The sequence below is a fragment of the Rana temporaria genome, chromosome 7, assembly GCF_905171775.1.
Source record: "Rana temporaria chromosome 7, aRanTem1.1, whole genome shotgun sequence".
Classification (NCBI taxonomy): Eukaryota; Metazoa; Chordata; class Amphibia; order Anura; family Ranidae; genus Rana; species Rana temporaria.
Window position 1 is genome coordinate 207,744,290 of NC_053495.1, and position 25,227 is coordinate 207,769,516.

General features: G+C 46.8%; 1 protein-coding gene across 18 annotated transcripts in view; it reads left to right on the forward strand.

Annotated features, from left to right (window-relative positions):
• The window catches only part of PTPRF (protein tyrosine phosphatase receptor type F), a 1,292,748-nt gene that overhangs the window by 970,269 nt on the left and 297,252 nt on the right, over nucleotides 1-25,227 (forward strand). For all 18 annotated transcript variants that reach the window (XM_040360892.1, XM_040360891.1, XM_040360897.1 and 15 more), the window contains one exon: nucleotides 8,560-8,718. In XM_040360892.1, the coding sequence (XP_040216826.1) occupies nucleotides 8,637-8,718 (82 nt within the window). In that variant the 5' untranslated portion in view covers nucleotides 8,560-8,636. The remainder of the gene's footprint in view (nucleotides 1-8,559; nucleotides 8,719-25,227) is intronic.

Sequence of the window (25,227 nt, forward strand, 5' to 3'; positions counted from 1 at the left end):
ATCCCTCTTGTAGGACCGCTCAGTCAGTCACCACAGTTCTGATCCGGAGAGTACACTGCGTGTTTTTTCCCTTTGCAGTATATACTGTACTTTGTAAGTAATAGATTTTCCAGCGATTAAACCTATAAAACAGGCTTTCAGGTGGCGGGCGCCGCCATTACTTCTCCACTTATGTCACGCAGAGCTGCTCCTGGCACAGGAAAGGAGCTGCTAATCGGGTTATAGAGGCAGCGCCAAGGGAGAGATTGAAAGGAGAGTATCCGCCATGACTTTTTCAGGCTCTGCCTCATTGGGCGCAAGGAGAGAGGGAGGGGTCCTGAACGCCTGACCCCAGTCTGGTGGGTCTCACCAATGGCTGCATTGCTAAGTCAAGATTATAAGCTAATGTAAATACAGCAGGGATAGCGGTACAGGGGTATACTGGTATGCTGTGTATACAGGGGGTATACTGGTATGCTGTGTGTACAGGGGGTATACTGGTATGTTGTGTATACAGGGGGTATAATGGTATACTGTGTATACAGGGGGTATAATGGTATGCTGTGTGTACAGGGTGTATAATGGTATGCTGTGTGTACAGGGGGTATAATGGTATACTGTGTGTACAGGGGGTATAATGGTATGCTGTGTATACAGGTGGTATAATGGTATGCTGTGTGTACGGGGGGTATACTGGTATGCTGTGTGTACAGGGGGTTAGGTGTATAATGGTATGCTGTGTATAGAGGGGGTATAATGGTATGCTGTGTATACAGGGGGTATACTGGTATGCTGTGTGTATACAGGGGGTATAATGGTATGCTGTGTGTACAGGGGGTATAATGGTATACTGTGTGTACAGGGGGTATACTGGTATGCTGTGTATACAGGGGGTATAATGGTATGCTGTGTGTACAGGGGGTATAATGGTATACTGTGTGTACAGGGGGTATACTGGTATGCTGTGTATACAGGGGGTATACTGGTATGCTGTGTATACAGGGGGTATACTGGTATGCTGTGTGTACAGGGGGTTAGGGGTATAATGGTATGCTGTGTATACAGGGGGTATACTGGTATACTGTGTGTACAGGGGGTATACTGGTATGCTGTGTATACAGGGGGTATACTGTGTGTACAGGGGGTATACTGGTATGCTGTGTATACAGGGGGTATAATGGTATGCTGTGTATACAGGGGGTATAATGGTATGCTGTGTATACAATACAGGGTTGATGACCACTACAGGGGGGTATAACTGTATGCTGGGTACGGGGGGGCGGGGTATAACTGTATGCTGGGTACAGCGGGGTGATAACTGTATGCTGGGTACAGGGGGTGATAACTGTATGCTGGGTACAGGGGGTGATAACTGTATGCTGTGTACAGGGGGTATAACTGTATGCTGGGTACGGGGGGTATAACTGTACGCTGGGTACAGGGGGGTATAACTGTACGCTGGGTACAGGGGGGTATAACTGTACGCTGGGTACAGGGGGGTATAACTGTACGCTGGGTACAGGGGGGTATAACTGTATGCTGGGTACAGGGGGGGGATATAACTGTATGTTGGGTACAGGGGGTATAACTGTATGTTGGGTACAAGGGGGTATAACTGTATGTTGGGTACAGGGGGGTATAACTGTACGCTGGGTACAGGGGGGTATAACTGTATGCTGGGTACGGGGGGGGGGGGTATAACTGTATGTTGGGTACAGGGGGTATAACTGTATGTTGGGTACAGGGGGTATAACTGTATGTTGGGTACAGGGGGTATAACTGTATGTTGGGTACAGGGGGTATAACTGTACGCTGGGTACAGGGGGGTATAACTGTATGCTGGGTACGGTGGGGGGGGTATAACTATGTTGGGTAAAGGGGGTATAACTGTATGTTGGGTACAGGGGGGTATAACTGTACGCTGGGTACAGGGGGGTATAACTGTATGCTGGGTACGGGGGGGGGGTATAACTGTATGTTGGGTACAGGGGGTATAACTGTATGTTGGGTACAGGGGGTATAACTGTATGTTGGGTATGGGGGGGTATAACTGTATGCTGGGTACAGGGGGGTATAACTATATGCTGGGTACGGGGGGTTAGCACTGTATGTTGGGTACGGGGGGGGGTTAGCACTGTATGTTGGGTACGGGGGGGGGATAGCACTGTATGTTGGGTACGGGAGGGATTAGCACTGTATGTTGGGTACGGGGGGGTTAGCACTGTATGTTGGGTACGGGGGGGTTAGCACTGTATGTTGGGTACAGGGGGGATAGCACTGTATGTTTGGGTACGGGGGGCAGTCTGGAATCGAGGGGCACGCTGGCTTTATTTACAGAGGTTTGGTTCCTGGAAATATATATTGGCCCCTCCAGTCGGAATAGTTTTCGGTTTTGGGTAGATTGGGGGGGGACAATTGGGACCTGTTCAGTCTTCTGTTGCCCTCTGTGTGTCTTCTGACACCTGTTACATCCTGACACACGGGGTTGTCACCGGGACAGGAAGTGAGCAATTCTGTGGAAAGGAACAATAATAAAAAAAACAGACCGGGGTTTATTCTACCCCCCCCCCCCTGACCCCCACCGAATGCTAAAAATCCTGTGCTGCAGCAAAAATGCTCATTTGTCTGTTTCTCCGGAGTTTGCCTTAAACTTGCTCACAAAGCACCCCGCTCCCATCCCCCCACTTGCCCCGCTCCCATCCCCCCACTTGCCCCGCTGTGCCTTTGCCGGGCCTGTGCAGAGTTTTTGTGGCTCGGGATAAGTTCACATCCAAGTGATTTGTCTCCTCCATGAATAATAGATGGCGGCTTCCTCATTAAAAATGTTCTCCTTCTGTTCCTTCCCAGGATCTTATAGGGAGGTCGATGACAGTACAACATATGCTTCTTCCCAGTCTGGGGGGGGGGCAGGGGGGGCTCATCGTCTGATATCTGTGGTCACATATTGATGCATCCATTGCTCCTGATCCCTCCTGCCTCGTATACGGGGGGGTCTACTGTGTCCCCAATCCCTCCATTGAAGGCCAGGGTGGGCCACACAGGCTATGCATGATGTATGTACGCCTTTTCCACTCATGGTTTGGTCCCACCTATACCCCCCATCACAAATTTTGGGGCCCCTTACACAGCTTTAGGCAGGGCAGAGATCTGGGGGTGGGGGAGGGGGGTGCTGACGAAAACATAATGGGGGGGGGGGGCCATCGGACCCCTTACAGGTGTAATGCAAAAAATAAAGGGAGGGGGGCCAGCCAGGCCTATAAGGGGCCCTGGGGACTATTGGGCCTCTTACAGGTGTAATGCAAAAAAAAATTACAAAAAAAAACAGGAGGGGGTCAGCTGGGCCCCTGGGGACCACCGGCCCCTTACAGGTGTAATGCAAAAAAAAAAAAATTCAATTAAAAAAAATAATAAAAAAAAAAGGGAGGGGGCCAGCCGGGACTGTAAGGAGCCCGGGGGACCATCGGGCCCATTACAGGTGTAATGCACAAAATAAATAAATAAAATAATTAAAAAATGGGAGGGGGCCAGCCAGGCCTGTAAGGTGCCCTGGCGACCATCGGGCCCTTACAGGTGTGATGCAATTTTTTTTTTTTTTTATTAAAATAAAAAAAAAATGGAGGGAGGCCAGCCAGGCCTGTAAGGGGCCCTTGGGACCATTGGGCCTCTTACAGGTGTAATGCAAAAAAAAACCCCAAAAAAACAGGAGGGGGGTCAGCTGGGCCCCTGGGGACCAGCGGCCCCTTACAGGTGTAATGCAAAAAAAAAAGAATAAAAAAAATGGGAGGGGGCCAGCCAGGCCTGTAAGGTGCCCTGGGGACCATCGGGCCCCTTACAGGTGTAAAGCAAAAACAATTATTTAAATTAAAAAAAAATTGAAGGGGGAGGCCAGCCGGGCCTGTAAGGGGCCCTGGGGACCATTGGGCCACTTACAGGTGTAATGCAAAAAAAATAAAAATCAGGAGGGGGGTCAGCTGGGGACCACCGTCCCTTTACAGGTATAATGCAAAAAAAAAAAAAAAAAAAAAATTAAAATAAAAAAAAATTAGAGGAGGACCAGCCGGGCCTGTAAGGGGCCCTGGGGACCATTGGGCCTCTTACAGGTGTAATGCAACAAAAAAAATAAAATTTACAAAAAAAACAAAAAAACAGGAGGGGGGCCAGCTGGGGACCACCGGCCCCTTACAGGTGTAATGCAAAAAAAATATTTTTCAATTAAAATAAAATAAAAATTAGAGGGAGGCCAGCCAGGCCTGTAAGGGGCCCTGGGGACCATTGGGCCTCTTTCAGGTGTAATGCAAAAAAATAAAATAAAAAACAGGAGGGGGGGTCAGCTGGGGACCACCGTCCCCTTACAGGTATAATGCAAAAAAATAAATTTCAATTAAAATAAAAAAAAAATTAGAGGGAGACCATCCGGGCCCTGGGGACCATTGGGCCTCTTACAGGTGTAATGCAACAAAAAAAAAAAAAAATTTACAAAAAAAACAGGAGGGGGGCCAGCTGGGGACCCCCGGCCCCTTATAGGTGTAATGCAAAAATTGTTTTTCAATTAAAATAAAAATTAGAGGGAGGCCAGCCGGGCCTGTAAGGGGCCCTGGGGACTATTGGGCCTCTTTCAGGTGTAATGCAAAAAAAAACAGGAGGGGGGTCAGCTGGGGACCATTGGGCCCCTTACAGGTGTAATGCTTGTACCCCCCTGATGGTGGCCCTGCCCCTAAATATGCAAGACCCGCCCACCACCCAATCAATGCCTTGTTTAAGTTACCGTGCATTTGCCGCATTTCAAATAAAATTAAAGGAGGACCAAAAATGCGGGACTGTCCCAGCCAATCCGGGACAGTTTCCATGCATGCTGTTCTAGTGATTGGTCTTATTATTATTCATCCATTCTATCAGTACAAGGTTTTGTATTGTCTGTCGGGTAACTTTTTTTAGTTTCTTCTCTACTCTTGTTTTTTCCCTTCTTTTTTTTTTTTTTTTTAACCCCTTGCTGGCACGCCTGTGTAACCTTCAGATTTAAATGTTTTGATTCGCTCCTGACTATCCAATGGGATGAAGTCGATTGAGAACCTCTCGTTCCAGCCTGGTCTTGCTACGGTTACGGTTTCGGCGTCTGGGATTGTGCTGGTCGCTTCACCGCGGTGACCCCTTGATGCCGATCCTAATGGAAGCGTAATTGTAGAGCAGATCGAAGCCTGCCTAGTATTTAGGAGATGGCAGGTGAGGGCCGCTTGACAGCTTGATGGAAGGAGAGGGGGCGGAGTTCAAGGGGGGAACAGATTGGCGCAGGAAGGTGGCGGGTAATTGGCGTGTGAATGAATGTCAGGTTTATACGGGGACATTTCACAATCTCTGACCCGTGGATAATTCACACAGAGCTGACCAATGGCTCCTCATTCTACAGGATTTCGGGAGGAAAAAAATAAAACGGATAAAGATCATTATGTGTCGGCAAAACAAAATCGCCCCCCCCCCCCACAGAAACATAAATAAAATTGCCCACTAACCTGCATGATTACCACCTAGGCATAAATTCTCCCTCCTCCCAGTAAAACCACCCCACTGATAAAATCACCCCCCCCCCCAGCACAAATCTCTGCCCCCTCCATTCCCCTCCAAGTACACAATTTCAAAATTTGAATTCCCCTCGTAGCACAAATACCCCCCCCCCTCCAAAAAAAATTTCCTCCTAGTACAAATACCCTTGCACTTCTACCATATTCACCTCTTCGCCCCCTCGTAACACAAATCCACGTCTCCCATCCCCCTCCCATCACAAATACACCCCCCTCCAAAAAAAATGTCTTCCTAGTACAAATCCCCTTGCACTTCTACCATATTCACCTCTTCGCCCCCTCCTAACACAAATCCCCTTCTCCCATCCCCCTCCCATCACAAATATCCCCCCCCTCTCCAAAAAAAAATCACCACTCCTAGTACACACACACACACAAATCCCCCACCCAGTGCCGATCCTGACCTCCCTGGGGCCCTAAGCAAAATTACATGTCACATTTAAAGTTGAGAAGCGGGGGGAGGCGGGGTTCTGCTGTCGGAAATGACATCTTACATTAAAGTGAGAAGTGGGAGGTGCTCACTTCTTATCTCTTCTCCCATGCAGCCAGCGTGTTGAGAATCGGGGGGTGAGGGGCCGAAAATGACTTCTCACCAGGTGGGACCTCTAGCAATTTAGGGGGCCCTCCACAGTTTTGCGGGGCCCTAAGCGGCTTGCATAGTGAGCCTATAGGGCGGATCGGCCCTGCCCCCACCCCCAATTTACCACTCCTAGCAGACACAAATGTCCCCTCCTAGAACAATTATTACCCCCCTGCTGCCCCCCCCCAAATTCCTCCTCCCAACACAAATTCCCTCTCCCCCCCCTTCAAACTCCTCGCAAACGCCCCACTACTTCAAATGATACTACAGTGCCCAGGGCAGCCGCCCCCTCCTGCCCACCTCTTGTCCCGGCCCTGAGGCAGATCATGGTTGGTAGGAGGGGTCGGCAGGGTGCTGTACTCTGTTCTCCTCTCAAGGGCCCTCAGTCCTGATGTAAGCAGTGGGCTGGCTCTTGGGAGGAGTTATGCAAATATCCACATTGCCTTCGGTGGGCGGGTGTCAGTGCGGAGGAGTGGGCGTTCCTGGGCAGGCTGTATTTTGCATGCAGACCACCCTAGGCACCGCCCACATGTGATGCTGAGCCTCCATGATTGGAAGAACTGAAATCCAATGAATGAAAGGGGCGGGCCTTTATTTTCTCTTTGCACTGCCCTATTCAATAAGCCCCGCCCTGACAGTGGCTCCAATTGGTAGCAATGAAATCCTTCCTCCTAAGCAGTACAAGACGCTTTCCCCGACTTGTTTATTCCCTGAATTAGTTGGGGGTAGGCGGTACACTTTGGTGGGGGTGGGTCAGCCACGCCCTGTGACCTTGGACCTCTGGGAACCCACCTTTGACCTTTGGGGGAGGTCCCTGTTCCAATTCCTGAGTCCTAGCCATATTCTTCAATGGGAAACCCTAACCCTCTAACCCTAAACCTAACCCTCACCCTCACCCTAACCCCCCGGAGTGACTCTGATTTATGATTGGTGGATCCCTCCTTGCTTTATTGAAGTTTTTATGCCCAGATAATATATGTTCTCTTATCCATTTGCATTCAAACTGAAATCCAGGCAGATCTAAAATACACAAAGGGTTGCCGCTCTGCATTTATTAATACATCATTAAATGTAAGTAACTGAATGTGACCTGGCCTCCTGCAGTCCCTGTACAGCAGAGATCAGACTGGCAGCGAGAGAAGCAACACAGAGCCAGTCTGTTGTGCTGCAGCGCTCATGTGCTAACAAAGGACACCCTGATAGGAGGGAGCATAGTGACTGATCTTCTCTTCAGGTGATTCTCCTTTCACTGTCCAGTCACAGGCTAGGAAAGGCCAAGATCTATAAATGTTACCGAACTTCGGCAAAGAAAAATTTCAGGACTGGATAATAAATATAAATACTTTTGCAGCTCCCATCTATGGGCCAGATTCTCGTACAGCGGCGTATCTTTGCGGCGGCGTAAAGTATCCGATTTACGTTACGCCTCCGCAACTTAGATGGGCAAGTGCTGTATTCTCAAAGCACTTGCTCCGTAAGTTGCGGCGGCGTAGCGTAAATCGGCCGGCGTAAGCCCGCCTAACTCAAATTTGGAACAGGGGGGCGTGTTTTATGTAAATGCTCTGTGACCCGACGTGATTGAAGTTTTTCACGAACGGCGCATGCGCCGTCCGTGGGAATCTCCCAGTGTGCATTGCTCCTAATACGCCGCAAAGACGTATTGGTTTTGACGTGAACGTAAATTACGTCCAGCCTCATTCACGGACGAGTTACGCAAACGACGTAAAATTTAAACATTTTGTCACGGGAACGACGGCCATACTACACCGCACTTACGCCACCATATACGCCGGGAAAAGCCTAATGTAAATGGCGTAACTGTACTGCGTCGGCCAGGCGTACGTTCGTGAATTCGCGTATCTAGCTGATTTACATATTTTGACGCATAAATCAGCGTACACGCCCCTAGCGGCCAGCGTAAATATGCAGTTACGATCCGACGGCGTAAGAGACTTACGCCTGTCGGATCTAAGGGAAATCTATGCGTAACTGATTCTAAGAATCAGGCGCATAGATACGACGGCGTATCTGGAGATACGCCGTCGTATCTCCTCTGAGAATCTGGCCCTATGTATTTTGTCTGGAGTTCAGCTTTACGCAAATATCCCATTTCTCATTTTCACTGTTTCCTGAGGTTTAATACTTACAGTGACTTTCAGGCAGCGAGGGCTCAGTACAAATTTACAGATTGAACTTTGTTTATGTTTACAGATTGAACTTTGTTTATGTTTACAGATTTACAGATTGAACTTTGTTTATGTTTACAGATTTACAGATTGAACTTTGTTTATGTTTACAGATTTACAGATTGAACTTTGTTTATGTTTACAGATTTACAGATTGTTTATGTTTACAGATTTTCTAGAAGCCTCGTTCTGCGCTCACGTTCTCACCCGTCTGTTTTTTTCTCTTCCCCATTTGCAGGATCGAGTCTGACGCTATAAAACGCTGGATGTATTGACCACTTATCACCAGACCTGGAGTGGAGTCTGCTTTCCAACATGGTGCCTTACCTTCGCCAGCCCCTGCTCACCCTCCTGGCGCTGCTCCTCTGCTGCTCCATCACCCTGACCCAGGCGGACAGTAAGTTTCCATTTATTCCGACTTGTACTTTCAACGTTGCTCGCGGTGCCGCTGTCATCGGGGCGGCGTCCTTGGCGTATTTGGTGTTTTGGTTGAGGTCCATAACTCGGCATTGGACCGAACGCTTGTCTCTGTGGTGACGGCCGGGCTGTGATCGTGATTGGAGGTGTTCCTGCTATGCAGAGTGTGGCTTCAATTGCCATTTTATTATATTATTATTATTATTATTAGGGATGCACCGATACCATTATCAGTACCGATACATTTTTTTTAGTCCTTGCCGATACTTATAAGAGCACTTTCACACTGGGGCGTTGTGAGCGTCGGCGGTAAAGCGCCACAATTTTTAGAGGCCATTTACCATAGTTTTAGCGACGCTTTTCGGCCGCTAGCAGGACGCTTTTGACCATCGCTAGCGGGCAAAAAAGGGTTAAAAGCGCCGCTGCAGCTCCGGCAGTGCTGCCTATTGTATTCAATGGGCTAGGGCGCTGTAGGAGCGGTGTGTAATTCCCTCTGCATGGGGGCCCTTTACCTCCCGCCCAGCGAAGGGGGCCTATTATCTCCCATCCTATGCAGCAGGCACCACCTGTCCTCTGCGGATGACCCGTTTTGTATTCCATCTTGTGCGCCGAGTGGCATTGGTGACAGCGAGCCCTTATCTGTAAGCCTCCGCCTGATCTGTTTCACTAAACCCCTCTCCTCGCTGCTCCTCACGCCGAGAGCGCCCTTTGTTCTCCGGAATGAAGCGGCGAGCAGCTTGTAATACCCTGAATAACATAATTATACAGCATTATTGTGAGGTTTTCCTCTGCATCTATCCCTTGTATTGTTTTGTCTCTACACACAAATTAAACCTGCTAAACACGCCCTCCAGGACGCGCTAGCGGTGTCACCGCGACAAAGCGATGGGCAAGTGCTTCCTCGCCGAGCATCCCGGACCTGGAGAGGGACCAGGTTTTCATCTCCTTAGGACAAGGGGAACTGGCAGGATCTGAAGAGAGCCGCGCACCGACTTGTTCTGTCTGGGAAATACCGCCTGTGTGCGGCCGGATATCAGAAACCACGCGGTCACATTGCCGCGGTGTTGAAGTTTTGATATTGACATAATATTTCACTGCCTCTGACTTCCTGAAATCTGTATATACATCGGGTTTTCGCTAAATCCCCCGTCATTGAATGAAAGCTGTGTAACTAGACCCCAAAATGTATGTCGGGGACATTTTTTATTCAATGTCTCCGAAATACACGTACGTTTCTACTTGTTTTGTTTCTTTAAAATACTCCAAGTATAGAAAAAAAAATACCCAAAGATCTGCCAGAAATCCAGTGAGCTTTTAACTCTTGTAGCAAGCTGTCAACATTGCTTTTGCTGCACTGAAATCTTAAGCAGTGTTGTCACCCCTGTCTCTATTCCATTGTGATGGATTTCAAAACGCTCCCTCTTATCTACATACCAGGCCAAAGGGGTAGGCAGAAGAGGCAGCCTTAGGTGCTTCTTCAGAAGGGCGAGCAAAAATGGATGTGGCCTACAACCTATGCTGTTGAATTAGTTCACAGCTTGTGGTAGAGGAGGGACAGCCATTTGCCTTTTCGCCTTGAGCTCTGTTTATAAGAACAATGGTAGGGGTCTTCCTGAGCTCCATCTATAAGAACAATGGTAGGGGTCTTCCTGAGCTCCATCTATAAGGACAATGATAGGGGTCTTTCATGAGCTCCATCTATAAGAACAATGGTAGGGGTCTTCCTGAGCTCCATCTATAAGGACAATGGTAGGGGTCTTTCATGAGCTCCATCTATAAGAACAATGGTAGGGGTCTTCCTGAGCTCCATCTATAAGAACAATGATAGGGGTCTTTCATGAGCTCCATCTATAGGAACAATGATAGGGGTCTTCCTGAGCTCCATCTATAAGGACAATGGTAGGGGTCTTCCTGAGCTCCATCTATAAGAACAATGATAGGGGTCTTCCTGAGCTCCATCTGTAAGGACAATGGTAGAAGTCCATCTGAGCTTTGTTTATAAGGACAATGGTAGAGTTCTGCCTGAGCTCCATCTAGAAGAACAATGGTAGAGGTCCTCATAAACTCTGTTTAAAAGGACAATGGTAGAAATATATCCGAGATTTGTTTATAAGAACAATGGTAGTGGTCCACCTGAACCCTGTTTTTAAGGGCAATGGTTGAGGTTCACCTGAGCTTTGTTTATAAGGACAGTGATGGAGGTCCACCTGAGCTCTGTTTACATGTACAATGGTAGAGGTCTGTCTGAGCTCCATCTGTAAGGCCAATGGTAGAGGTCCACCTGAGCCCTGTTTTTAAGAACAATGATAGAGGTCCACTTGAGCTTTGTTTAGAAGGACAGTGGTAGAGGTCCATCTGAGCTTTGTTTAGAAGGACAGTGGTAGAGGTCCATCTGAGCTTTGTTTAGAAGGACAGTGGTAGAGGTCCAGCTAAGCTTTGTTTAGAAGGACAGTGGTAGAGGTCCATCTGAGATTTGTTTAGAAGGACAGTGGTAGAGATCCATCTGAGCTTTGTTTAGAAGGACAGTGGTAGAGGTCCATCTGAGCTTTGTTTAGAAGGACAGTGGTAGAGGTCCATCTGAGCTTTGTTTAGAAGGACAATGGCAAAGGTCCATCTGAGCTTTGTTTAGAAGGACAGTGGTAGAGGTCCATCTGAGCTTTGTTTAGAAGGACAGTGGTAGAGGTCCATCTGAGCTTTGTTTAGAAGGACAGTGGTAGAGGTCCATCTGAGCTTTGTTTAGAAGGACAGTGGTAGAGATCCATCTGAGCTTTGTTTAGAAGGACAGTGGCAAAGGTCCATCTGAGCTTTGTTTAGAAGGACAATGGCAAAGGTCCATCTGAGCTTTGTTTAGAAGGACAGTGGTAGAGGTCCATCTGAGCTTTGTTTAGAAGGACAGTGGTAGAGGTCCATCTGAGCTTTGTTTAGAAGGACAGTGGTAGAGATCCATCTGAGCTTTGTTTAGAAGGACAGTGGCAAAGGTCCATCTGAGCTTTGTTTAGAAGGACAATGGTAGAGGTCCATCTGAGCTTTGTTTAGAAGGACCGGTCTGAATGTGACCTATTTACAAGTCCGTTTTGCGAAGTGCATTGCGATGGATTTTAGCGGGTGACGGCTCTGCCATGACTCCAGGGCCACACATCCCGGGTTGCTCATGTGGACGGCCATGTCAGCTTTATTCAGAGCTTTCTCACACTGGTTTCTTAGCTTTGTCTCGGCTTGCCTTTAAACCTTTTTTTATTTTTTTGTCTTCATCCAGTAGATGGAAATAGAGCTGCAAAACATCACAAAGTACATGTTCCTCCTGGCGGGTGTCGTGTCGCTTTATCAGTCATGGTGACCGCAGTCCCATTAAGCCGTCTCTCAGCTGATTCACTCTGATTGTTTTACTCTTCTCCTCCAGGTCACCATAGCTTTGTCTTTTGTGCGCTTTCAGCTCCTCTGTGCAGAGGGAAAATTGGCTTCTGTGAATTTCATTTGGAGCAGAGTCCGATAGCTGGAAGGAGATGCCCCCCCCTCCCCCCCCTCAATCCAGTGATTACCAGCTTTTGACAATAAAAGTCTTTTTATGTGTGTGGAATCAAAATCTGGAGGAGCCGCTGTGTCAGCGGAGGCCGGCCATGTGCACACCATTTGTTTAAACAAGATTTCATGTCAAACGCTGTATCCTGCTCAGGTCTTCATGGCCGTGGTTGGGGGTGCACCGCGGTCTGACGTATATTGTGGCGTCTTTTGTATCCGTCATTAAAGCTAAACCGCTAGAAGAAAGGAGGGAGCTTTGCTAGAAGGAAAAGCATTTATTTATATATATACACTTACCGGCCACTTTATTAGGTCCCCCTTGCTAGTAACGTGTTGGACCCCCCTTTATTAGATACACCTTGCTAGTAGCGGGTTGGACCACCTTTATTAGGTCCCCCTTGCTAGTAGCGGGTTGGAGCCCCTTTATTAGGTGCACCTTGCTAGTAGAGGGTTGGACCCCCCTTTATTAGGTACACCTTGCTAGTAGCGGGTTGGACCCCCTTTATTCGGTACACCTTGCTAGTAGCGGGTTGGAGCCCCTTTATTCGGTACACCTTGCTAGTAGCGGGTTGGACCCCCTTTATTCGGTACACCTTGCTAGTAGCGGGTTGGACCCCCTTTATTCGGTACACCTTGCTAGTAGCGGGTTGAACCCCCTTTATTAGGTCCCCCTTGCTAGTAGCGGGTTGGAGCCCTTTTATTAGGTACACCTTGCTAGTAGTGGGTTGGAGCCCTTTTATTAGGTACACCTTGCTAGTGGCGGGCTGGACCCCCTTTATTAGGTCCCCCTTGCTAGTAGCGGGTTGGAGCCCCTTTATTAGATATACCTTGCTAGTTGTGGGTTGGAGCCCCTTTATTAGGTCCCCCTTGCTGGTAGCGGGTTGAACCCCCCTTTATTAGATACACCTTGCTAGTAGCGGGTTGGACCCCCCTTTATTAGATACATCTTGCGGGTTACACCCCCTTTATTAGGTCCCCCTTGCTTAGTAGCGGGTTGGACCCCCCTTTATTAGGTACGCCTTGCTAGTAGCGGGTTGGACCCCCTTTATTAGGTACGCCTTGCTAGTAGCGGGTTGGACCCCCTTTATTAGGTCCCCCTTGCTAGTAACGGGTTGGACCCCCTTTATTAGGTCCCCCTTGCTAGTAGCGGGTTGGACCCCCTTTATTAGGTCCCCCTTGCTAGTAACGGGTTGGACCCCCTTTATTAGGTCCCCCTTGCTAGTAGCGGGTTGGACCCCCCTTTATTAGGTCCCCCTTGCTAGTAGCGGGTTGGACCCCCCTTTATTAGGTCCCCCTTGCTAGTAGCGGGTTGGACCCCCTTTATTAGGTCCCCCTTGCTAGTAACGGGTTGGACCCCCTTTATTAGGTCCCCCTTGCTAGTAACGGGTTGGACCCCCTTTATTAGGTCCCCCTTGCTAGTAGCGGGTTGGACCCCCCTTTATTAGGTCCCCCTTGCTAGTAGCGGGTTGGACCCCCTTTGGCCTTCATTCTTGATGGCAGAGATACAACAAGGTGTTGGAAACGTTCCTCAGAGATTTTGCTCCATAGTGACATCATAGCATCACACAGTTGCTGCAGATTTGTTGGCTGCCCATCCATGATGCCGATCTTCCATTCCACCACAACCCAATAGTCCTCTATTGGATGAGATGTGGTGAGTGTGGAGGCCATTGGAGTACAGTGACCTCATTGTCCAGTGGTGAGATGATTGGAGGTCTGTGACATTATCCTGCTGGAAGTAGCCATCAGAAGATGGGGACACTGGAGTCATAAAGGGATGGACATGGTCAGCAACAATACTCAGGTAGGCCATGGTGATTAAACCATGCTCAGTTGGTACTAAGGGGCCCAAAGTGTGCCAAGAAAAGCTGCAGGGCTCCGAGGAAAGTGGCAGGCAATGCATCCCATTAGATGCAAATTCCCTTTGAATTACATTTTTGTTGCAGGGGATGCCCAAAATCTGACTTGTATCTTAGTGCAGACTTCTTCGAAAATCAGTGAGCCAATCACACAAGCAGGAAATTACATTTGGAGGGGGGGGCGTTCTGTATACCGTCTGTGTACAGAGAATCTCCAGGTTGCCATATTGCATTTTTTTTGAAAACTACAGCGCTGCAGATTGAAAAGGAAAGATAATTTTTAATAACATTCAATTACAATATGACTTGTGTGGCAATTGTATATGATAATAAATAAATATATAAATATATATATATATATATATATATATATATATATATATATATATATATATATATATATATATATTAACCATTTAACGCTTAAAGTGGTTGTAAATGCAGAAAGTGCATTCTATACATTAAGATAAAAAAAAAAACCTTCTGTGTGCAGCAGCCCCCCTAATACTTACCTGAGCCCCATCTCTATCCAGTGATCTCCACGAGTGCCTTTGTCATCTGGGACTCTCCCCCCTGATTGGCTGAGACACAGCGCCATTGGCTCCTGCTTCTGTCAAACAAAGTCAGTTAGCCAATCAGAAAATCAGAAGAGAGAGAGGGGGCAGGGCTGAACCGTGGCTCCCTGTCTGAATGGATACAGGGAGCTGTAGCTCGGCTCGGGTGCCCCCATAGCAAGCTGCTTGCCGTGGGGGGGCACTTGACAGGAGGGAGGAGCCAGGAGCGCCGAAGAGGGACCCGAGAAGAGGGGAGGATTGGGGCTGATCTGGGGAAAACCATGACACAGAACATTGGTGGTTGTTTAAGAAAAAATAAACAAGACTTTACAATCACTTTATCTCCAGCATTGCTATCCCCTTGAGTATTCTGTTCGGACCAAGCTGGCCCAAACTAATTATTTAAAGTGATGGCAAAGGTGGGGTTGAGCTTTAATCAGAAAGGCACTGTGCGGTAACCCACGACAACCAATCAGAAAGTCTATTTTAGCGACCTCAGTTCAGTGCAGTGAAATCTGGTTGGTTGTTGGGGGGGGGGGGGGGGCTGTGTGCGCGTTGCCGTGCACCCTTCCTGCGCTCTGATGGAGGAGGCCTGTACATCTGCAGCCTCTTAGGGAACATCTGTATCGAATTAAATGCATGGTGCACCTTCGGTATATTTTACAAGCCTCGCTCTCTGAGCCGGCCGGGAGTTTCGGATTCCTGTGAAGTTACATAACGAGGCTTATGGTTGAGGATTCTGGGATTTTACAAGGTGGCTGAAGTCAGCATCTTTCTGCCAGAGGAGAGTTTTTTTTTTTTTTTTGTCATTTCCTTTCAAGACTTAAACCTGAAGACAAAAACCAGAAGGAGAAAATATCAATTTCGGCTTTTGCTGCTTTGTAAGTTCTGGACGTTTTTTATTTGCCACAACGGTTAACTGCTTTCATTGTATGTAATTACAGGGCAGCGGCGGTGCAGCCCCCATTTAGCTGAATGGGTTGCTTTCAGCGGGCGGTACTGCCCATCAAGTCTTGATTTTTGCTGCGTCGGCACGACATGTGAACACCCCCGTCCACTGCCTTTGCAGCTTAAGGGGGAGCAGTTGGAGAGGGACAGGTTCAACCGGCTCCCAGGATGCAGAACACCCCCCTTCTAATGCATGCCATAAAATGGGTGGACCACCTTGTGCCCTTTCTTTGCCCCCTTTGCTCCAGCCGTCCATTATTGCAGGGAGTGTGCACTCCCCATGCGTGGCCAATTGTTTGCTTTCTTGTGGCTACAGGTAGCTGGGCTACTTCCCCTCCTGCCCACCCCTTGTACCGTCCATGGTTTTTACTGCCCCCCCCCTCCACCCCTATGACTATGAGGACTTGTCCTGAAAATTGCAAATCAAAAAAGTAATAACTGCCCTGATATGGCTACCGTCTTTCTTCTTTATAAGTTGTCTCTGGAACTAGCAAGTGATCTCTTGTCCACCATCTGCTAACTACAGATACCAGCTAGCTTGCTAATTCTTCATTCCTGAAGTCACATGAACGTGTATTTCTGGTTGCTGTAAGTAACATAATCCTCACTTTTTACGAGACTTTGAAGGATCCACTTGATTTTTCTTGATTTTTAGGGATTGGCGGACATGAAGGATCTTTTTATATGAAGATTATCGTTTTGAGCATCTCCCGCTGTTGGACATGCATGCAATAAAAACAAATTTTTAAAAAAGTATAGCGAGGATTATCATTGTATTTTATGAAAGAAATCATTTAATCCGCAGCCGGCGGGCAGGATAACACCTTCGAAGGCGGGAGAAGCCGTTCGGACAGGTTTGGCTCTCTCTGATTCTCTCTCCGGCAATGCTGAGGGTTTTGTCCTGCAGCTGTGCAATCACGGCAAAGTGCTACAATTTGTACAGGATGCAATTTGGCCTCGGAAAAAAAAAAAATCATCTCAGTGCGGATAACTTGTGCCTTTACGAAAAAAAAAAAAAACACTGCCTCCATCTTTGCATACAATAACAGCTCTTCTCCTGAAAAGTTCAGAACTTTTGAATCGAGCTTTTGAAGTATTCCGGTACTTGTGTGTGAAATCTCTCTTTGCTGAGCACCGTGAGCCTACGTATGAAGTGCTACATTTTTTATTTGACTAGGAATTTTTGGGGATATGTTCCCAATTTTTTTTTTTTTTAAATGAACAAAAAAAGTATCTTTATTCCTGGACTTGCCCCCTGATGAAGCAACTAATGGCACGAAACGTGTAGAATACTTGGGCACCAGTTCCTGACCTTTTCATACCATAGACCAGTGGTTCTCAACCTTTCTAGTGTCGTGACCCCTTCATAATATTTCCTAGGTTGTGGGGACCCCTAACAATAAAATTATTTTCGTAGTGTGGGTTGTCAGCACCCAAGGCAAGACAAGTAATTTGCACCCCTAACCCATGAAAATTTAGAGCTCCCTGAGTTCCTTTCGACTTGTACAATATTAAAACCCCTTTGTGGTGTCTCGTAGCAGTGACACCTATGCTGAAATCAGGAGATAGGGTCTCCTCCAGCCCCTCCCACTTCACATTCCTCACCATTCAGCTGACCTCTAGTCTCTGCCCCCCAGCCATGCCGTGAACTGAATGGGCGGCTGCGAAGAGGCTGAGTGGGCAAAAAGGCTAGGAGGGCAGTGCAGGCTTCAGGAACAGCCCAGGATTCGGTGACCCCTTACATTGGTGATCAGTGAGAAGAATGTCCCTTACATTGGTGATCAGTGAGAAGAATGTCCCTTACATTGGTGATCAGTGAGAAGAATGTCCCTTACATTGGTGATCAGTGGGAAGAATGTTCCTTACATTGGTGATCAGTGAGAAGAATGTCCCTTACATTGGTGATCAGTGGGAAGAATGTTCCTTACATTGGTGATCAGTGGGAAGAATGCTCCTTACATTGGTGATCAGTGAGAAGAATGTTCCTTACATTGGTGATCAGTGAGAAGAATGTCCCTTACATTGGTGATCAGTGAGAAGAATGTCCCTTACATTGGTGATCAGTGAGAAGAATGTTCCTTACATTGGTGATCAGTGGGAAGAATGTTCCTTACATTGGTGATCAGTGAGAAGAATGTCCCTTACATTGGTGATCAGTGGGAAGAATGTTCCTTACATTGGTGATCAGTGGGAAGAATGTCCCTTACATTGGTGATCAGTGAGAAGAATGTTTCTTACATTGGTGATCAGTGGGAAGAATGTTCCTTACATTGGTGATCAGTGAGAAGAATGTCCCTTACATTGGTGATCAGTGGGAAGAATGTCCCTTACATTGGTGATCAGTGGGAAGAATGTCCCTTACATTGGTGATCAGTGGGAAGAATGTTCCTTACATTGGTTATCAGTGAGAAGAATGTCCCTTACATTGGTGATCAGTGGGAAGAATGTCCCTTACATTGGTGATCAGTGAGAAGAATGTCCCTTACATTGGTGATCAGTGAGAAGAATGTTCCTTACATTGGTGATCAGTGGGAAGAATGTTCCTTACATTGGTGATCAGTGAGAAGAATGTCCCTTACATTGGTGATCAGTGAGAAGAATGTTCCTTACATTGGTGATCAGTGGGAAGAATGTTCCTTACATTGGTGATCAGTGAGAAGAATGTCCCTTACATTGGTGATCAGTGAGAAGAATGTCCCTTACATTGGTGATCAGTGAGAAGAATGTCCCTTACATTGGTGATCAGTGAGAAGAATGTTCCTTACATTGGTGATCAGTGGGAAGAATGTCCCTTACATTGGTGATCAGTGAGAAGAATGTCCCTTACATTGGTGATCAGTGGGAAGAATGTTCCTTACATTGGTGATCAGTGAGAAGAATGTCCCTTACATTGGTGATCAGTGAGGAGAATGTTCCTTACATTGGTGATCAGTGAGAAGAATGTCCCTTACATTGGTGATCAGTGAGAAGGATGTCCCTTACATTGGTGATCAGTGGGAAGAATGTCCCTTACATTGGTGATCAGTGAGGAGAATGTTCCTTACATTGGTGATCAGTGAGAAGAATGTCCCTTACATTGGTGATCAGTGAGAAGAATGTCCCTTACATTGGTGATCAGTGGGAAGAATGTCCCTTACATTGGTGATCAGTGAGAAGAATGTCCCTTACATTGGTGATCAGTGGGAAGAATGTCCCTTACATTGGTGATCAGTGGGAAGAATGTCCCTTACATTGGTGATCAGTGGGAAGAATGTTCCTTACATTGGTGATCAGTGGGAAGAATGTCCCTTACATTGGTGATCAGTGGGAAGAATGTTCCTTACATTGGTGGTCAGTGAGAAGAATTTTCCTTACATTGGTGATCAGTGAGAAGAATGTCCCTTACATTGGTGATCAGTGGGAAGAATGTCCCTTACATTGGTGATCAGTGGGAAGAATGTCCCTTACATTGGTGATCAGTGTGAAGAATGTTCCTTACATTGGTGATCAGTGGAAGAATGTTCCTTACATTGGTGATCAGTGGGAAGAATGTCCCTTACATTGGTGGTCAGTGAGAAGAATTTTCCTTACATTGGTGATCAGTGAGAAGAATGTCCCTTACATTGGTGATCAGTGAGAAGAATGTCCCTTACATTGGTGATCAGTGGGAAGAATGTCCCTTACATTGGTGATCAGTGGGAAGAATGTCCCTTACATTGGTGATCAGTGAGAAGCATGTCCCTTACATTGGTGATCAGTGAGAAGAATGTTCTCTTACATTGGTGATCAGTGAGAAGAATGTTCCTTACATTGGTGATCAGTGGGAAGAATGTTCCTTACATTGGTGATCAGTGGGAAGAATGTCCCTTACATTGGTGGTCAGTGAGAAGAATTTTCCTTACATTGGTGATCAGTGAGAAGAATGTCCCTTACATTGGTGATCAGTGAGAAGAATGTCCCTTACATTGGTGATCAGTGGGAAGAATGTCCCTTACATTGGTGATCAGTGGGAAGAATGTCCCTTACATTGGTGATCAGTGAGAAGCATGTCCCTTACATTGGTGATCAGTGGGAAGAATGTCCCTTACATTGGTGATCAGTGAGAAGAATGTTCCTTACATTGGTGATCAGTGGGAAGAATGTCCCTTACATTGGTGATCAGTGGGAAGAATGTCCCTTACATTGGTGATCAGTGAGAAGAATGTCCCTTACATTGGTGATCAGTGGGAAGAATGTCCCTTACATTGGTGATCAGTGGGAAGAATGTCCCTTACATTGGTGATCAGTGAGAAGAATGTTCCTTACATTGGTGATCAGTGAGAAGAATGTTCCTTACATTGGTGATCAGTGAGAAGAATGTCCCTTACATTGGTGATCAGTGAGAAGAATGTTCCTTACATTGGTGATCAGTGGGAAGAATGTCCCTTACGTTGGTGATCAGTGAGAAGAATGTTCCTTACATTGGTGATCAGTGGGAAGAATGTTCCTTACATTGGTGATCAGTGAGAAGAATGTCCCTTACATTGGTGGTCAGTGGGAAGAATGTCCCTTACATTGGTGATCAGTGGGAAGAATGTTCCTTACATTGGTGATCAGTGGGAAGAATGTCCCTTACATTGGTGATCAGTGGGAAGAATGTTCCTTACATTGGTGGTCAGTGAGAAGAATTTTCCTTACATTGGTGATCAGTGAGAAGAATGTCCCTTACATTGGTGATCAGTGGGAAGAATGTCCCTTACATTGGTGATCAGTGGGAAGAATGTCCCTTACATTGGTGATCAGTGTGAAGAATGTTCCTTACATTGGTGATCAGTGGGAAGAATGTTCCTTACATTGGTGATCAGTGGGAAGAATGTCCCTTACATTGGTGGTCAGTGAGAAGAATTTTCCTTACATTGGTGATCAGTGAGAAGAATGTCCCTTACATTGGTGATCAGTGAGAAGAATGTCCCTTACATTGGTGATCAGTGGGAAGAATGTCCCTTACATTGGTGATCAGTGGGAAGAATGTCCCTTACATTGGTGATCAGTGAGAAGCATGTCCCTTACATTGGTGATCAGTGAGAAGAATGTTCTCTTACATTGGTGATCAGTGAGAAGAATGTCCCTTACATTGGTGATCAGTGGGAAGAATGTCCCTTACATTGGTGATCAGTGGGAAGAATGTCCCTTACATTGGTGATCAGTGAGAAGCATGTCCCTTACATTGGTGATCAGTGAGAAGAATGTTCTCTTACATTGGTGATCAGTGAGAAGAATGTTCCTTACATTGGTGATCAGTGGGAAGAATGTTCCTTACATTGGTGATCAGTGGGAAGAATGTCCCTTACATTGGTGGTCAGTGAGAAGAATTTTCCTTACATTGGTGATCAGTGAGAAGAATGTCCCTTACATTGGTGATCAGTGAGAAGAATGTCCCTTACATTGGTGATCAGTGGGAAGAATGTCCCTTACATTGGTGATCAGTGGGAAGAATGTCCCTTACATTGGTGATCAGTGAGAAGCATGTCCCTTACATTGGTGATCAGTGGGAAGAATGTCCCTTACATTGGTGATCAGTGAGAAGAATGTTCCTTACATTGGTGATCAGTGGGAAGAATGTCCCTTACATTGGTGATCAGTGGGAAGAATGTCCCTTACATTGGTGATCAGTGAGAAGAATGTCCCTTACATTGGTGATCAGTGGGAAGAATGTCCCTTACATTGGTGATCAGTGGGAAGAATGTCCCTTACATTGGTGATCAGTGAGAAGAATGTTCCTTACATTGGTGATCAGTGAGAAGAATGTTCCTTACATTGGTGATCAGTGAGAAGAATGTCCCTTACATTGGTGATCAGTGGGAAGAATGTTCCTTACATTGGTGATCAGTGAGAAGAATGTCCCTTACATTGGTGGTCAGTGGGAAGAATGTTCCTTACATCGGTGGTCAGTGGGAAGACGTGGTTTTAGTTGTGGGTTTCTTGGATTGCTTGTATATGTATTTTGTTCTATAATTGTTTTTATCCATTTTTGTGGTGCAGACATGTTTGTAGGGGGGTCTTGTGTCTGCTCCGTGTTCTATATTGGTGGCCCCTTGTCTGCTCTCTCAGTGGTGATGGTTTGTTCTTCTAGTACATTGACTTTCTCTTTAACATCAGAGTTGCCAGTTGTCTCTGGTGGTCCTTTAAGGACCCCCCGCACCCAGGCGTAGTGGGCGGGGCCTTGTGACAATGGTTTCCTGCCAAGCTGATTAAACACTGCAGTAATTTGAAGACATATTTGAGCAATCTCCGAACATTATTGCAGCTGCTGGAATCGCAGCCCCTACTGGCAGGGGACACGGCGGATAACGAGGCGGGGTGTGCCGCAGACGCTTCGCTGGTGTAAAAAGAGGGATTGAAGAGTCCCCGGAAGTGCAGCGCTGGGAATAGCAATGAAAAAATAATTGCAATAATCCTTTTCTGTTTATAGGAGACATTAAATTAGGAAAATCCTTGTTTGATGATTTAGAAAGTCTAGAGGGAGTTTACACAGCGACAACACGCTCACTTGAAAGGAGCTGCGAAGGTAAAGCTTGATTTGTCTTTAATAATAACTTATGGAAATGACTCGCCGCGCGCGCGAGGGGGAAGTCCCTTAAAGGTGAAATTTTACCTTCTCATCGCTAAAGCCCCTCAAAATTAAGTGAAAATCCATAGCCGGTGGTCTTTCTATTAGATTTTATCACATATGTTTTTGTGTTTACAATTCTCTTCTATTCTGATGCCATTTGCCTTTAGGAAGGCGGCTGAATTTTACAAGCATTGTGATTGATCTTCAAGAAAGATCTCCAACATTTGACAGCGTGCAGAGAAAGATTTATGGGACGTTTACAAGGCTTCCCCCGGGAGATCGCCAAACAGGATTTGAGGAAAAATCTGCCGACAGGGATTTTAGTCCTTCTGTACTCCAAGCCCAGGATAGCAGTTAAAACCAGACTGGAAAACGGTTAACCGCCCAATGAAATATATATATATAGTGAAGGCACTTGCAACTATCCCATATGAGGGACCATATTCCCCACAATATGCCCAGGAGAGTCTGGGTTCCAAAAAAAGGCTACAATCACACAATGCCAAGGTTGGCAAAGAGCAGTGAGGGGGAAAAGAAGGTAACCGAATAAGGAGAAGGAAAAAAATCCATCCCGGGAACCTCCAGTCGTTTAAGTGAGCTCCATCATGTTCCAAATAATGTGCAGCATGTCTGCATTTGACCACAGCCCACTGCAACAAACTATGTTTTGCTATGCACCCTTGCAGTGACTGGCATTTATCAATGCAAAAAAATCACTAGTCACGGCTGCCAGGACCTGGATCACCTGCTGGTGGCACTGTGGTTACAAGAGCATAAGGCTGTAGCTCCTGTGCCCACCAGTAGGTGTCTTCCACTGAAGTGGGAGGTACTGATAGAGGAAGGACTAAATAACCTCCCAGCAGCCAGCATCAGGTGGAGACTAACTACTGGGGTCCGCTGGCTACTGGGAGGGTATTTAGTCCCCCCAGGGAGACCATATTTTATCAAAAATGGGTTGTTTGTCACGTAGAACACTCACTATTTTTTTTTGTTAAACATGATCCACGTAATTTTGCGTTTCATCACTGCTATGTCGATAACAGGGCTTTTCCCTGCTTTGGCACTGGCAATTTTTGCTGCTAGGAACATCAAATGTATCAGTGTCTGGGTATAGCGAGGAACATTTTCCACTTGTTTGTTCAGTAGAGCAACCCTAGCGTCCAGACTGAGATTTTAATGATTCTACACATTATGCAAGGGATCCTCGAACTACACATCCCATGAGGCATTGTAAAACTCTGACATTCACAGACATGACCAGGCATGATGAGAATTGTAGTTCCTGAACAACTGGAGGGCCGTAGTTTGAAGACCCCTGCCTTAAACAAAAGGGGATTTCATTCACTGTTGCCACTGGCACATGAAATGATTGGAGTTCTCTCCAATAGAGCATTGGATAGCAGTAAAAAAAATCCTCTAGAAACTAAAACTACACTTTAAAATCTGAGATTTTTGGCCCAGACCTGATTGTTCTGTATAAAAAAATGGTAATCCATCAATTAAAGGGGGTTGTAAACCTTCGTGTTTTTTTCACCTTAACGCATCAAGGTGAAAAAACACCTTGCGGTGTCCAGCCCCCCGTTTTACTTACCTGAGCCCTGTATTTCCGTTGGCGCAATCCCACCATTGCGCTCTCTACGGGTTCTTGGCTCTTCATTTGATAGATTGATAGCAGCGCAGCCATTGGCTTCCGCTGCTGTCAATCAAATCCAATGAGGCGGGCGCCAGGGGGCAGCACCGGGTTCTGCACCTATGGCTATGGACACCGAATGCTGGATACGGGTGCGCGCCCGCAAGGTAACCCCCTTGGACGAGCGCTTCCCAGAGGGGGTTATCTGATGCGGGGAGGAGCCGATAGAGTCCCCGTGGGTCCCCAAATGAGGAGAATCTGGGCCACTCTGTGCAAAACAAGCTGCACAGTAATGTCGGATGGACTGTCGTGACCGACTCTCGAAAGTAGTGTACACGCGATCCAAAAATGGTACGATTCTTCCTCTGACGATCGTTTTCGTCCGATATTCGGATCGTCTCTCTCATTCTCCCACTAAATTTAAACATAGCACCTGTACAAATGTACACAGGCGCTACATTACAAATCCCCCCAAAATCAATACTGGCTAACCTGTGCAGTACAAAAAAAAAATATATATCTACCCATCTCCAGCCAAAGATACAAATCTTTGTTTTATGTCTGTTCAAGATTAAGGGGCAGATCCACATACAATTAGATAGGCGCAGCGTATGTGAGATACGCTACGCCGCTGTAACTTACTTTTGTCAGCTTTGAATCCACAAAGAATTCACGCCGTAAGTTACGGCGGAGTAGTGTATCTCTCGCGGCGTAACGGCGCCTAATTCAAATCGGCGAGTAGGGGGGGCGTGTTTCATTTAAATGAAGCGCGTCCCTGCGCCGAACGAACTGCGCATGCGCCGTCCCTAAATTTCCCGCCGTGCATTGCGCAAAATGACGTCGCAAGGACGTCATTGTTTAGACTTGGACGTAAATTACGTCCATCCCGCGATTCACGGACGACTTACGCAAACGAAAAAAAAAATTCAAATTAAACGCGGGAACGACGGCCATACTTAACATATCAGGTTTAACTATACGCCACGAAACGGCAGCTTTAACTATACGCCGGAAAAAGCCGACTAGAGACGACGTAAAAGAATGCGACGGCCACTCGTACGTTCGGAAATAGCTAATTTGCATACTCGACGCGGAAAACGACGTGAACGCCACCCAGCGGACGCCGAAAAATTGCACCTTAGATCCGAAGGCGTACGAAGACGTACGCCTGTCATATCTAACCCAGATGCCGTTGTATCTTTTTTTGAGGATTCAAAACAAAGATACGACGCGGGAAATTTGAAAGTACGCCGGAGTATCAGTAGATACGCCGGCGTACTCTCTCTGTGGATCTGCCCCTGTATGTAAAGATTAATGTAGTGCAAAGTAAACGTTTTTTGGCAGATTCCCGCCTGTAGCTGTGCATTGGTCCAGGTAATAGCAGTACTATCTGTGTGTTGTCTTCAGT